General features: G+C 37.6%; 1 protein-coding gene across 1 annotated transcript in view; it reads left to right on the top strand.

Annotated features, from left to right (window-relative positions):
• nfkbie (nuclear factor of kappa light polypeptide gene enhancer in B-cells inhibitor, epsilon) overlaps positions 1-15,421 on the top strand; it is a 30,685-nt gene extending 15,264 nt beyond the window's left edge. The window contains exons 3-6 of the mRNA XM_056481568.1: positions 1,971-2,181; positions 7,268-7,356; positions 10,570-10,818; positions 15,036-15,421. Of these exons, the coding sequence (XP_056337543.1) occupies positions 1,971-2,181; positions 7,268-7,356; positions 10,570-10,818; positions 15,036-15,104 (618 nt within the window). The 3' untranslated portion in view covers positions 15,105-15,421. The remainder of the gene's footprint in view (positions 1-1,970; positions 2,182-7,267; positions 7,357-10,569; positions 10,819-15,035) is intronic.
• The last annotated feature ends 292 nt before the right edge of the window (positions 15,422-15,713 follow it).

Raw genomic sequence — 15,713 nt, 5'->3', positions numbered from 1 at the left:
AATCTCTTAGCTTGCGCGCTGATTTCCTCTATACTCTGCTCAAGTGCAGATTTTCTTGTGTGCTCAAATCAACACTGCTGAAGTGCGATTTAGTGTGTTTATGTAGTCAGTATGTCTCCAACATTTATTAGATTGGCTAGGAATAATTATGAAAGTCTCCAATAGACCTACAGAGCGGCATTAATCCGTCCTGAAGTAAAGTGAAATGGCTATAAACTCCAGCAAGATAAAGTCTTTGTATGCAGAGCCACAGACCTTTATCTGTAAAGTATAATTATGGAAACTGTGTTCGTCATCACTGAAAGCTACGTTGGGTTTGCCGGCCTCACGCATCACGCAGCCCTGTCAGTGAGCCAGTCAGCACGTCACCTTAAAGGGTTAAACAAATATCGCACAGCACTACTACAACTACAGTTTGCGCTGTTATAATTCACTTACCTTTTAATACGTTTTGGTGTGATTTATAACCCGCTATTAATTAAAATAAAGACTGAATGTTCTGAATGAGAAGCTGTAATGTAGTCTTGGGGGGATGAATTTTGGTGTGGCGCCCCACCATACGCTTATTTCACGCGACCGCTATTTTAAAGAACCAAAGGCTGCGGTGGGAAGAAACCCGGAAGTATAGGACCAGCACTGTTAACATTGCAGTAACATGCTGTGGGCTACAAACCTCCAGCTGTTACCGAGATTTAAAAATGCAGAAATGGTGTAAACATGACTTTAATATCAGTCAGTACGTTTAATTTAAACAATTAAAAGTTATTTAGCATCAAACAACATCACATTTAAGAGTAAAATGCTCAAGTGTCCTCCTAGTAAATACACAGTGGCCATGTTACAATCTTATTGCCGCATTAGATTATTATGATAACATAATATATGCCTTCAGTGATTTCCTGAAGATAAACACCAAAAAATAAAGCAACTGCACTAACTAGAGCAGTCGCGATCGTCTGATCTCATATGAAGCAAGAGCTCATGATGACGTGTGCAGGTGCTGTAGTGCTGTCCCAATTCTTCGGGGTAAATTTTGATGCCCTTCCCCTTCACAGTCGGTTTTAAGGGCCAAGGGGAAGGGGTACAGGTACAAAAACCAGAATTGGGACTGGGCCTTAGTAGTAAAAATGAGTATGAACCCTGACACACACTCGAGGGACATCAGATACTTATTTAACATCTTGCAAAAAGGGGCATAGTAGGTCAACTTTAGGAATAATTCATGATGGGCTCGAGACTGTGCATTATTTTCTACTATTTCAATGGACTGGAGTCAACTATTGTGGTGTCTTCAGCTAAATTCACTGTCCGGATGTATCTGCTCCTGTGCGTAGCACTAGTTTCTCACACATCTCCTCCAAAGCCTTCTGTTGTGTTTAGATGTAATTTTTGACTGTCAAATCATTCAGCGTAGTGATATGAAGCTGCTCAAATCTTGCCGGAACTACTTTGGCTGTGCGTTTATCTGACAATAACAACATCAGAATCAAGCACCCTAGTCTAAGTAATAATTAGTTTATTACGTTTTTATACGTTTAAAGTTTCACTCGAGGGGTGTTATTATTTTGGCCACAGGGGCGGCACTGTGGCTTAGTGGTTAGCACCATGGCCTGACAGCAAGAAGGTCACTGGTTCGAGTCCCGGCTGGGTCAGTTGGCATTTTGTGTGGAGTTTGCATGTTCTCCCCCTGTTGGGGCGCGGGTTTCCTCCGGGTGCTCCGGTTTCCCCCACAGTCCAAACCACATGCCCTATAGGGGTATTGAATGAACTAAATTGGCCGTAGTGTGAGTGTGTGTGAATGAGTGTGTTTCCCAGCATCCACTGTTTAAAACATATGCTGGAATAGTTGGCGGTTCATTCCACTGTGGTGACCACTGATGAATGACTAAGTCGAAGGAAAATGAATGAATGAATCCTGCACAACACCATTGTTTCCCTAGGCTGACTTTATTCTCTCACTTAATCCACAGACACCATTGCATTTGGCCACTTACCTAAACCTGCCGACCGCAGTGAAGAGCCTGGTCGAGAAGGGTGTGTCGCTGGAGCTCCAGGACCAGGAAGGAAACACTCCTCTGCATGCGGCGTGTGAGCATGGGTTCTGGGAGTGTGCCAATGAGATGGTGCAAAACACCTCGCCCAGCAAACTTGCCAATGTGCTTGAAGCGCAGAACTGGAGAGGTAAGAAACTGATATAAGTCGTTATACTTGGGGTTATTGATTTGATAAAGCTTTATTATTAATTATTGCACAGCTGTCTGGAATACTGGATTCTGATTGGTCAGCTGTGATATTCCAAGGTATGTTATTTCTAGGTGACAACTGCTAAATAACAGGCTCATCCAGGAACTTCCAATCACCTTGACTGTATGTGAATATGTTCACATCCATATACTTGCATCCAAATTTATATGTATCTGCTTGTTTTTTACTGTTTAGCGCCATCTTGTGTCTGAATAAAGCACAGGTTAGTGTATACTCCATCAGCTGTTTTAGTTTCTGTCAGTTTTGCGTTTTTGACTGTTTGGCGCCATCTTGTGTCTGAATAATGCGCAGGATAGTATATACTCCATCAGCTGTTTTTGTTTCTGTCTGCGTTGTGTTTTTGACTGTTTGGCACCATCTTGTGTCTGATTAAAGCGCAGGTTAGTGTATACTCCATCAGCTGTTTTTGTTTCTGTCAGCTTTGTGTTTTTGACTGTTTGGCGCCATCTTGTGTCTGAATAATGCACAGGTTAGTGTATACTCCATCAGCTGTTTTAGTTTCTGTCAGCTTTGTGTTTTTGACTGTTTGGCACCATCTTGTGTCTGAATAATGTGCAGGTTAGTGTATACTCCATCAGCTGTTTTAGTTTCTGTCAGCGTTGTGTTTTTGACGGTTTGGCGCCATCTTGTGTCTGAATAATGTGCAGGTTAGTGTATACTCCATCAGCTGTTTTCGTTTCTGTCAGCTTTGCGTTTTTGACTGTTTGGCGCCATCTTGTGTCTGAATAATGTGCAGGTTAGTGTATACTCCATCAGCTGTTTTAGTTTCTGTCAGCGTTGTGTTTTTGACGGTTTGGCGCCATCTTGTGTCTGAATAATGCGCAGGTTAGTGTATACTCCATCAGCTGTTTTTGTTTCTGTCTGCGTTGTGTTTTTGACTGTTTGGCACCATCTTGTGTCTGATTAAAGCGCAGGTTAGTGTATACTCCATCAGCTGTTTTTGTTTCTGTCAGCTTTGTGTTTTTGACTGTTTGGCGCCATCTTGTGTCTGAATAATGCGCAGGTTAGTGTATACTCCATCAGCTGTTTTAGTTTCTGTCAGCTTTGTGTTTTTTACTGTTTGGCGCCATCTTGTGTCTGAATAATGCACAGGTTAGTGTATACTCCATCAGCTGTTTTAGTTTCTGTCAGCTTTGTGTTTTTGACTGTTTGGCACCATCTTGTGTCTGAATAATGTGCAGGTTAGTGTATACTCCATCAGCTGTTTTAGTTTCTGTCAGCGTTGTGTTTTTGACGGTTTGGCGCCATCTTGTGTCTGAATAATGCGCAGGTTAGTGTATACTCCATCAGCTGTTTTAGTTTCTGTCAGTTTTGCGTTTTTGACTGTTTGGCGCCATCTTGTGTCTGAATAATGCACAGGTTAGTGTATACTCCATCAGCTGTTTTAGTTTCTGTCAGCGTTGTGTTTTTGACGGTTTGGCGCCATCTTGTGTCTGAATAATGCGCAGGTTAGTGTATACTCCATCAGCTGTTTTAGTTTCTGTCAGTTTTGCGTTTTTGACTGTTTGGCGCCATCTTGTGTCTGAATAATGCACAGGTTAGTGTATACTCCATCAGCTGTTTTAGTTTCTGTCAGCTTTGTGTTTAGTTAAAGACTAAACAATTACAGCTCAGAAAGCAATGTTTCGTGTCTTCTTTTAATGTTTTATTGCAAGTAGCCCTGTATAAGCTTGATTAAAGTACATCCAGGATGGTTGTTTTCATAGAATAAAGCCCTTCAGTCTTATACAACAGTGCTCGGCTTTGCGTCAGGCTGCCGATAAACCTGTTGGACTTTATTCTGCAATAACAACCTTCTGCTTGTACTTTATTGCTAGCGGATTAAACTAATCAGTGTGTTAGAAATGATCTAAAATGCATAGCATAGCACTTCCATAGTAACTTCCATTGCATTGCTCAAAACCGTCAGCAACACCCTAGCAACATAAAAACTGCATAGCAACACAAAACACTCTAGCACTATTTTTCACTTTTTTAGAAATAACAAGTCAAAATTAAGTGAGTTTTTCCTTAAAACAAGCAAATAATCTGCCAATGGGGTAGGCAAAATAACCATGGGATAAGATTATTCTGTTTACCACATTGGCAGATTGTTTTCATGTTGGGATGTTTATGAGGTTGTTTTGTGCAGATCATGAAGCTTTTAGTGAACAGAAACAACCATGTCAGAACAGGGAAGTTGGCAGCTATAAAGTGCCCTGGAGTTTTTTTTTTATGTTGTCATGGACTTCCAGTATCTGTGTTTCATAATAGCATGTTCATTCACTTTTCTTTTCATGTCAGCTACTGTCTCTCCAGATAATAATAGTTTGATTATTCTGAATGATTATGTACTGCTCACTAAGGTTGTTATAGTTCTGCATTTTTACATTGAGGACTATTTTTAATTAAGTTAGCAGTATATTTCAGTTCAGTTTTAGTTGATTATATTAGTTTAGGTTTTATTTTGTCAACACATTTCTATTTCGTTATTATCTGTTTAGTTTCTGTTTTATGCAAACACTTTCAATGTACTCGAACTTCTATGTTAAGCTGCTTTGACTCAATCTATACTGTAAAGACGCTAGAGAAATAAAGATGAACTGAATTGTTTTAGTACTTCTAGTTTAGCAGAGTTAACAGAACACATCTAGAGTCAAGCAGAGGAAAGTTTAGTGTTTGTATAGATTACATGAACTCTTGTGCAAACCTCTTGCTGATGACCATAAAATAATTGTTTGAGTAAACACTGAATCAAAAACCACAGTAAAGCAACAAATAAAAAGTAAAAACTATGAAGAATTCTAATATACTTTATATTAAAGATCGTTCTGTATATGTAATTAAACATGCCTACTTGTCTGCACCAATAGCTTAGTGGTACTGTGCGCTGACATATAGCACAGACGTGCTCACCGCGACCCGAGTTTGATTCCTAGCTTGAGGTCCTTTGCCGATCCTTCTACTCTCTCTGTTCCCAATGCTTTTCTGTCTGAAATCTCTACTGTCCTATCATAATAAAGGTGAAAACCCCCTAAAACATAAATATTTGAATAAAAACATGCCTATTTAAAATTTTTTGACAGAAAATAAAAGACGTTTTTGTGTATATTTACACATGTGCTTTGTTTTTCCGCTACACAAACAGTGCTTATGAATTCTGAAAGCTATGATTAATTTTAGCTAATTGTTATTTTATTTCACATTAGTTTTTCAGTGACTGTTGTTAGTTTCATTTAGTTATTTAATATGAATTTTCTCTTTTATTTCAGTAACAAAATGTTTTTTTGACCAAGAGTTTTAGTTCTCCAGTGTTGGGCAAGCTACGTGGAAATTCTAGTGAGCTAAGCTTTTAGCTACTCTACTTAAAATGTAGCTTAACTACACTAAAAGCTACCCCCTGGGAAATGTAGCAAGCTAAGCTAAAAGCTACATAGCAAAAGTAGCTTAGCTATATCTAATCTATGTTTTTTTATATCTACGTTATTTTTCTATCAATTTTTTTTTTTTTTTTTTCATTTTTAAATCAAAGCAACTTTAATCCAAGGCAGTTCTGTCTGATTGATCAATAAAACAGCCAATGAAACATACGTGGCATAATTGTTCAGTTCAGTTATTTACTGCAAATCAATATGCTTTTTTCAGAAATTGATTTTACTAGACAGCAAAAAAAACAAAAAAATCAAGAAACCCTGTGTTGCACATTAAAATATAGTAATGTGGGAAAAAGCGAAATATATAGGAAATTGTACAACAGTGTATATGAAATGACTTAATGTAAATGTAATATTTACAACTTTGTTAATGAGTTCTCCAACAGAATATAGTATTATTAGTAACTATCGTGAGCTAATAGTAATTAACATGGTATACTTTAGCTTTTACTTCAGTAAAACAGAAAATATATAAATATAAAACTGTTGAAAACATAGTACAACATAGGGTTATATATATATATATATATATATATATATATATATATATATATATATATATATATATATATATATATATATATATATTAGTTGTTGTTGTATTGTAACTATATATATTACTTCCCTATAGTATTGTTCATAGTATTCTGCCATTCATTCACATCTGCAGCTAAACAGCAGAAACCGTTGCTCATTCACCAACATCACTTTAGAGCTAGTATGTGAATGATTCTCTAGCGTAATGTCTAAAGTGATGACAAAAACAGCTGATTTTTCTCACATTTTAAGATTATAAGGCTGAACGGCATGAAATGCCATCAGTCTAGAGACATTTCCCAACATTTCTCTCTTGCAATCAGGAGATCACAATAATTAACCCAAAAAAAGCCAAAGCAAAGCAAACACTTGCAGATTACTTTTTTATAAATACAGCACTACGACATAAAAAGAGAGAGATCGACTTAGAAAGTAATTTACCTGTTTAATAATGATTTGATCAGCTGTAGTTTGAAATGTACTCAGTTTTTCTCCTCCAAGGACTTATTATGCGGTCTCTGCTCAATGACAGGCTGATGGATGCGGACGCGCTGAATCTCCGAAATTATAAATATTCAAAATAGGCACTATCCTTATAAATAAACTGCAGAGTTGCAATCTAAACAACTACATTCTCACCTTAAAAAGTCTCTAAAGTGCATTATGTTGTCCAACAGCAGCAATATTTGTCAAATTAGTGAGTTGATTGATCTGCTGTCACTCTATGTGTGTGGAGCAATACAGAAGGGCGAGGAGACTGTACAAGTGCTGTTATTGTATAAATATAAATTATATAAATTAAATCTTTATATCTAATACAAAATAGATATAAATTTATATGTAAATATTTAAATTTTTTATTTTTGTGTTTTTATATATATATATATATATATATATATATATATATATATATATATATATATGCACACATAATATTGATACAGCGTGAGTACACACACATTATGTAAAAACCAACTTTTGTATTTGACGCGATTAATCACGATAATACGTTTGATGGCACAAATTAAAATGTGTGTGGTCTGCTTTTTCAGGTATGACGTGTCTCCATGTGGCCACACTACACAAGCGGCACCGTCTCATGCGGCTGCTGATGAAGAACGGTGTGCATCTGAACATAAAGGTGAGCTTTGCTAGGTTAAGCGTGTCTTTACATTGAAAACAATACAAAAGTAGCACGTTGGATCTGATTCATTTGCTGTTGCGAAGTGAAAACCCCTGCTGATTCACAAATTCGCATACTATTTGTCCTAAATAGTATTTGGAAATAGAATTAGTTTGTCCCAAATCATTCATTCATTCATTTTCTTTTCGGCTTAGTCCCTTTATTAATCTAGGGTCGCCACAGCGGAATGAACCACCAACTTATCCAGCATATGTTTTACGCAGCGGATGCCCTTTCAGCTGCAACCCATCACTGGGAAACACCCATGCACACTCATTCACACTCATACGGTCAATTTAGCTTACCCAATTCACCTGTACTGCATCTTTGGACTGTGGTGGAAACCAGAGCACCCGGAGGAAACCCACACGAACGCAGGGAGAACGCACCTTTGCACGCCTTTTGCAATTTCCGGTAGAAATTTGAAGTGAAGATCTTTGCATACTCTTATATTACCCATAATACATTGCACGTTGGACGTGAATTTGAATAGAACTACAAACATAGTTTAAATGTGTTAAGAAAACTACAGAAATGGCGGATGCACTAGAACATCTGTTAAGTGAAGAGGCTTTGGTAAAGATATTTGAATGATTCTTAATTAATATCTAGCACATTTTCTGCATTATATTTCATCTGCAGCAACAATGTGAACTTTTTCAAGGACCTGCTTGGTCATTTACTTTTGAATGCATGATTTTGCAAACACCGACTCGTGATTGGTAGATTAACCTACTGTAATGCTTTAATATGGTCGGAAATAATATGGTCAGTGATTAGTCGATTTCACTATTAACCACTCTTAAATTCATGACGGTTAATTAATGGTAAAGACTTATCAACAACGTGTTTCTGTTGCACAGAACAAAACTGCCGCAACTAAACAAAGTTATGCCGACTGTGTGCTTGTTTAAAGTTATACCAAGGCTAATACGCACGCACACTGGATTAACTATAGCAGCGGGCCGTTCACATATTGCGTCTTTTCCGCACGCAAGTTCATTTTTCCAATAGAGATGTGCGCATATTGGGAGCGGTGCGCGCGCGGCTTGCAAGCCGACTGACGCATTCGCGCCCTCCATCCGCACACAGTAGGAATGATCTCACGCTGTAGCGGTGAGAGTTGTGCGTGGCTTTCAGTGCAATGTGAACAAAAGACATGTTAGACGAATATTTACAAATTATTAAAATGATTGTGTATTTATAAACGCAGATGATCACAACCGTTTATTTTAATTCTTATCTAATATATAGCTTAAATGAACATTAGACAAATACTATTTATTTATTCTTATTTGTATTTATTTATTCACTGTTCTGTCATTTATTTTATTGTAAAATTATCACTCAGGTTCAAATCCAAAACTTTTTCATCTATTTTTAAGTCCAAAGAGAGAAATGGACTACTGTTTGTGTTTTATTAATATTTTGTGCTGCATTTGGTTATTGAGCAGCAATAAACAACACTTGTACAAAGTATAAGCAGTTTTATTGTGATTTTATAAACTAGCAATGTTTTAAATTTAATAAATGCTTAATAATGGTGCTTAAATAACCAGGATTATTCTTCTGACTATATAATCGCACAACCAAAATCTATAATTGTTGCATCCATAATTGTTAAGCATTTCAAAACAACATATGAATGTGTCTGAATGTAGAAGTAGTCTACTTGAGCAATGCTCTGCTTTTGTTGTGCTCTGAAATACAACATTGAATATGTTTGTAAAGCCACATTGTACAATGCAGTGATGTTATGTAGATTCTGTCACGTGTGAAATAAGAGTAGAGAGATGGATCCAAATGCAAGTGAGATATTTAATGGTAACAGTGAAAATAAGCCAACAGGGCTACAAAAAGAGGGTGAGGACACTGGAACTCTGGGGCAGGAACAGAGGGACGAAACGAATACCAGCAGTCACTCTTCTAGTCCTGAGCACAACACAGATACACATAAGCAAACACAACGAACTGACATAGACATAGAAACGTAGCCCAGATATAGGCTCAGTAATGAACCTCAGCTGGTGATCAATCAAACAGCTGAGTGCCGTCATAACACGTGACCAAACAAATACACGTGGAAAAACAAACAACACAAACCCATGTGACAAAACAGATACTCCGGAAAGCGCACAAACCTGCAACCGTGAAAGATTCAAAATACAACATATTAACATTTTAATGTAGAAAAAGCCAATGTGGGTGTCTTAAGGAGCAAAAATACAGCATATGAGCTATTATATGCTGTTGTGTCATCACTCATATTGCAAGTCATATCTCTCCGGCCCCTCATTTGAGATGCTTTTCATGAACTGCCCCCCATGACAAACTAATTGAATAGCCCTGGACTAGAACATTTCATGACTGTCTTTATTTCATCAGCTGTTTTTCTCTCCATATATGATTTCAATACATTAGCAGTGTGTCATTATCATGCTGAAAAATAAAACTATTACAAATTAGGAGCTGTCTAGTAGGAATTACATGACTAATTAAACCTGTCCGTACATTTCAGCATTCACAATCTCATCAGTTCAGGCAATATTGACAACAGCTCTGGCTGAAATGCCTATCAAACTAAGACAGAAGCTCCAGTACTGTTCATTCATTCTTCCATCTTTCCCGAACTCTTTCTCTCATACGTCTTAAACATTCATTCATTCATTTGTTCATTTTCCTTCGGCTAAATCCCTTATTTATCAAGGGTTGCCACAGTGGAATGAACCGCCAACTATTATGGCATAAGTTTTACACAGCGGACGCTCTTCCAGCCACAATCAAGTTCTGGGAAACACCCATGCACAATTATTCACACACACTACAGCCAATTAGTTCATCAATTCAACTATAATGCTTGTGTTTGGACTGTGGGGGAATCTGGAGCACCCGGAGAAAACCCACGCCAACACGGGGAGAATATGCAAACTCCACACTGAAATGTCTTAAACAATTAGACACAAAACATCCCACTAGAACCTGTATTTTCTGGTTGGATTTTAATAAAGAGAATGTAATATATAATGTCATTACACCCTCATTAAGTTAACGAATGTAACCGGGGGCTGAAGACTTTTGCACAGTGCTGTATATAAGTTATCTTCACTTCAATAAGTAGGTAAATTAAAACGCAGCATTTCTGACCGAATATCTGTGTGTTTCCTCATTCAGGAAGGTACGAGCGGGAAGACGGCGTTACATATTGCCGTAGAGCAGCATGATGGGGCTGCCGTTAATCTGCTTCTGAATAAAGGAGCGAATGTGGACGCCAGCATGTTCAACGGCTGCACCGCGCTGCATTTGGCCGTGGGCCGTCAGGACGCCTCCATCGCCCACCTTCTGTGTCAGGCCGGAGCTGACAAGATGATCAAAAACATGGAGGACGAGACCGCTCTGGATCTAGCGGATGGCAATGATGATGTGAGGAGATGCACATTTTTTTTATTATCAAGATAGCTTAGCCCTTGTGTACAATTCAAATTGACTGCACTTTCGTTATGTTGGGGGCTGTTTTTGCCCCATTGACTTCCATTATAATCACATTTTTTGATGGCAATATAATCATGCATTCCTTATTGTTGATGTTTTTCCCTGTTGGAAAGAGATAAGATGTGTCATTTTTATCTTCGATTATCTGTTGGCAGCATTAATCAGGGACTAAGCCGAAGGAAAATTCATGAATGAATAATGCATTTAACTTATACTACATGAAGTGCTACTTAAAGCATAATACAGAAGAGACGTATGCTTATGTTGTCAGTCTGCCACTGTTGTATTGGTTGGTTAGTACTTATTAATGAATATACATATGAATGAATATTGATATATATATGAATATAGTGTATAACCAAGCTTGTGTTATTGTCTTATACAAATATATTTAGCAGAATAATTACTATTTTTAAACGAAAGAAGGTTGCGTTTTTTTCCCAGTGATGGGTTGCAGCTGGAAGGGCATCCGCTTCGTAAAACATATGCTGGTTAAGTTGGCGGTTCATTTCGCTGTGGCCACCCCTGATTAATAAAAGGACTAAGCCGAAAAGAAAATGAATGAAGATTGCATTTGTCTGACAGTTGCACATGCTTAAGAAACAATGATTCGAGTCAGAAATGAATGACTATTTATGTATGAAACTGTGTGGAACCAAACTTTGTTTACAGTGTACAATCGAGTCATGTTGTGGCAACATGAGGAAATTAAGTTAACTTATTAGTTTTTATCATTTGAAGTGGATTGAACATGAAACAATTAAGTGGCTCCACCAAAACAAAACTCAAGAATTGTGTTGTTTCAACTCATTATATATAAGTGGTTTCAACAATCTGTAACTTTTCATTATTTTACTCTGAGTAGTCACGTTTAAAAGGGTTAACCACTAGGATTTAAAGTGAAATACCAATACCAGCAAATATTTGTTCTATGCATATCTATATATATATATTATACCTTAGATGGAAAATATGTTGAATTAAAGAATAGTATACCCAAAATAAAGTTAATAAATTCCAATTATCTTTGAAACTTCTCTTAAAAAAAATAATAAATAAATAAAATGTCTTAACTGTTGGATGATGGTGTTTTCCTTAAGTTAAGCATTAAAAAAAATTGAAATATGTTGGTCTACTATTGCAGACTTGTAGATAATGGATAAATAAATCTTCATGATGGTCGTCAAAACGTCAAATCTTATTAAGATAGCATACCAATACCCTTTCCAAACATTCAGATATCAGGGCAATAAGGAAGTCCTTCTAATAAAAGACATATCGAAAGAAGAAAGAATTAATATGTACGTATTTAAAATGAACCGCCAACTATTCCGGCAAATGTTTTACACAGCGGATAGCCTTCCAGTTGCAATTCCAGCACATTACTAGGAAACACCCATACACTCTCACATCCACACACACACTCATACACTACGGCCAATGTAGTTCATCTAATTCCCCTATAGCGCTTGTGTTTGGACTGTGGGGGAAACCAGAGCACCCGGAGGAAATCCACACCAACGCATACAAATGACAACTGACCTGGGACTAGAACCAGTGACTTTCTTGCTGAGGCGACAGTGCTAACCACTGAGCCACCGTGCTAAATTTAAACGAATTAAATTTAATCATGTTCAACTAAATTTGTGTATTTAAATTCAGCCCATATAAATTGTTTGCAACCGCTTGCCTTAAAAACATTGAGTAAATGCGTCAGCGTCACCCAATCCGCTTATTTCCACCTTCGAAATATAAATCGTTTACGTCCTTCCCTCACACTTCATTCAGCTGCCATTCTTGTTCATAGTTTAGTCGCATCCCGTTAAGATTACTGTAATTCCCTTCTGTTTGGCCTCCCTAAAAAAACTCTTCATAAATTACAACTGGTACAAAACGCTGCAGCCTGTATTATCACAAAAGCCCCTCAATCTGCCACATCACACCCATTCTACAGCAGCTTCACTGGCTTCCCATCTCATTCAGAATTAATTATAAAATACTTCTTCTCACTTTTAAAGCCATCCACAATCTTGCTCCTCCATACCTTGCTAATCTTGTTCATATCGCCACACCTTCTCCAACGCTCAGGTCTTCTTCTTCCATTCACCTCACTGTTCCCTTAGTCCGCCTTGTCACCTTGGGGAACAGAGCCTTCAGCCCAGGGGCGTAGCAACCGGGGGGGACGGGGGGACACGTCCCCCTCACTTTTTGGAAACAGGTTATTCTGTCCCCCGACTGGCCCACACGTTTTATTTGACCTAGCGGCCGCAAGTGTTCTCTGATTTGTTACTTGATTTGAGTGAACGATCACTCAGCCAATCACAGCTCGAATCTCTTGAGCGTCTGCCACGAGCTTTATTCATTCACTTTGCAGTCAAAGACAGGGATGATGCGGAAGGGAGCAACAGCTACAGCTGGGTAAATCACGGTAAATCACTAACGTTACAGAATCCTACTTTTGTTCCGTTTCGAAATGAGAACCGTAAAGTCCCTGGTTCTGGTGTCTTGTCTGGTGCTGAGCCAGAGAAAGACAGCAGGGTTAAGTTGGTTTTGTTTTCGGTATTCCTGACACATTCAGTGACAGACGGCATTAACTAAAAAACCTCTCACCCTAAAAAGATCTAAACTGTATTCCCTACAAAAAGACAAAGCTGGTTATGTTTCACAGCTGTCTTTCTTTTTTCGCTCGATATTACGAGCACTGCTTGAGCAGTCGCAATATGCGTTTAGCCAGAGAGAGCTCGCGCTGACCCAAACTCTCAGTAAGGGACCGTCGGAAAAGTGCTTTTTTTTTCCGAAAACAAGACCAACTTAACTCTGCTGAGAAAGACGTGTTATATTATCACAATTATGCAGCCTTTTTACGGCCTATTGCTTAATTTATGATTTAGACCTGTAAATACACACAAATACTAGTAAAACAAGAACTTTAGCGTTTGTAAAACACACAGGGAAGTCTAACAATCCATTCAAATATAATTTGCCGATGTGTTTTAATAATATCAGATACACATACTGAAAGTAATATAAAGTTGAATCTACTCCTCTCTAAGTTCACCAACCACTTACTTGCATGTATTTGGGGAGTAATTGGTGAATTTACGTGTTGAATCCTGCATGATCTGCTTTTATGAATGACGCATCGACCGCAAGTACACATGGTGATGTCCATCTCACGTTATATGTGTAGTATCAACTTGCAATTTTGCAATTGTATTGTAGTATTTAAAAATATTTTCACACAGAGTAATGCTTCATTTAAATGTGTGTGCTTCTGTTTATTTATTGTTATTATTAATATTTTGTAATTATTTTAGAATTTTGGTTAAAAGATTATTAAATAAACTTTATTGCTAATAAATCATTAATCACTTTTGGGTGACCATACAGCTGTCCCCCCCACTTTTAAAATGGCTGTTACGCCCCTGCTTCAGCTACTCTGCTCCTCAGCTTTGGAATTCACTTCCTCCTGTTCTCTGTAATTTAGACTCTCACAATTTAAATCCAAACTAAAAACACATCAGTTCAGAACAGCTTATTCTCTTTAACCCGACTGCATTTTTAAAACAGTTTGTGTTGTATTTTATTGATTTTATTGTGTTTTTATTCTAACTGATTGTTCTAGCTGTCCTGTACGGTGACCTTGAGTGTCATGAAAGGCGCCTTAAATAAAATGCATTATTATTATTATTATTATTATTATTATTATAGCCTAGTGGTTAACTGCGCCAACATATACCACCATTGTGCTCACGGCGACCCGAGTTCGATTCCCGGCTCGAGGTCCTTTGCCAACCCTTCCCCTCTTTCTGCTCCCAATACTTTCCTGTCTATAATCTCCACTATCCTATCCAAATTAAAGGTGAAAACCCCCCTAAAAAATAATAATAATAAAAAAAAAACATTGAGTAAATGCAATGAATCATTTTGTACAGTGTAGTAATTTTCAATTCAATTAATCTTTATTTCTATAGAGCTTTTACAATGTATATTGTGGCAAAGCAGCTTAATCAGAAAAGTCATTTGAATGACATAATTAGCAATTAATGTCTTGTTTGAAGCAGCTCGCCCAGCGTTTGCATCTGCTCTGTAAGCTTGACGTCAGAGCGGCGATGATGTGGTAACCGTTTCTCCTTTTGGTTTTGCAGATTTTGGCCTTGTTCCCCTTCGATGACATTCAGTTCATGGGCAGGACTGTGATCAATTACTCGATGTAAACTCTGAACTGGAGTTAAAGGACTTTGGCTTTCCTTCATGCTGTACAGCTTTTTGAATACTACTTGTTTGCCTCAAACCTCAATCGGAAATTATTTATGCTGCTGCATCTCACGGAAGAACGTCATTGGGTGATTTATGTTGCGCAACCATCATGTCAGACAACACAAATGCATTTTATTTTCATCTCTCGGTAGCAGTAATAATGTTTTGTAGCAATGCTGTGAGGTTGTGATCAATTTGAGCAAATGTGACACTGCTTTGCAAACCTATTTTTTTAAACAGGTCGTAGTACCAATAAATGTCATTTTTAAGTGCAGCTTTTCTTTCTCCTATATTGACATGCTTGATAATTAATGACTCGGGTCTGTTGAATTTATAGAAATATTCAGCTTACAGTTAAAGTCTGAATTAAAAGCCCTAGTGTATATTTTATTTCCAAATTTCGGATTTATACTTCTGCGTCACGTGATCAGCATGACCCATGGCGCATGCCTTGTGCGTATGGAGCCAGATCAGTCTCAAAAGTAATACGTTTACAAAATCAAAATTCATACCTCCACAACACAATTCACATTTACAAAATCCAATTCGTAAATTCAAAACACGAT

The sequence above is a fragment of the Danio aesculapii genome, chromosome 20 (genome assembly GCF_903798145.1).
Source record: "Danio aesculapii chromosome 20, fDanAes4.1, whole genome shotgun sequence".
Classification (NCBI taxonomy): Eukaryota; Metazoa; Chordata; class Actinopteri; order Cypriniformes; family Danionidae; genus Danio; species Danio aesculapii.
Note: the sequence above shows the minus strand (reverse complement) of the source record. Positions and strands in the feature narration are given on the sequence as shown.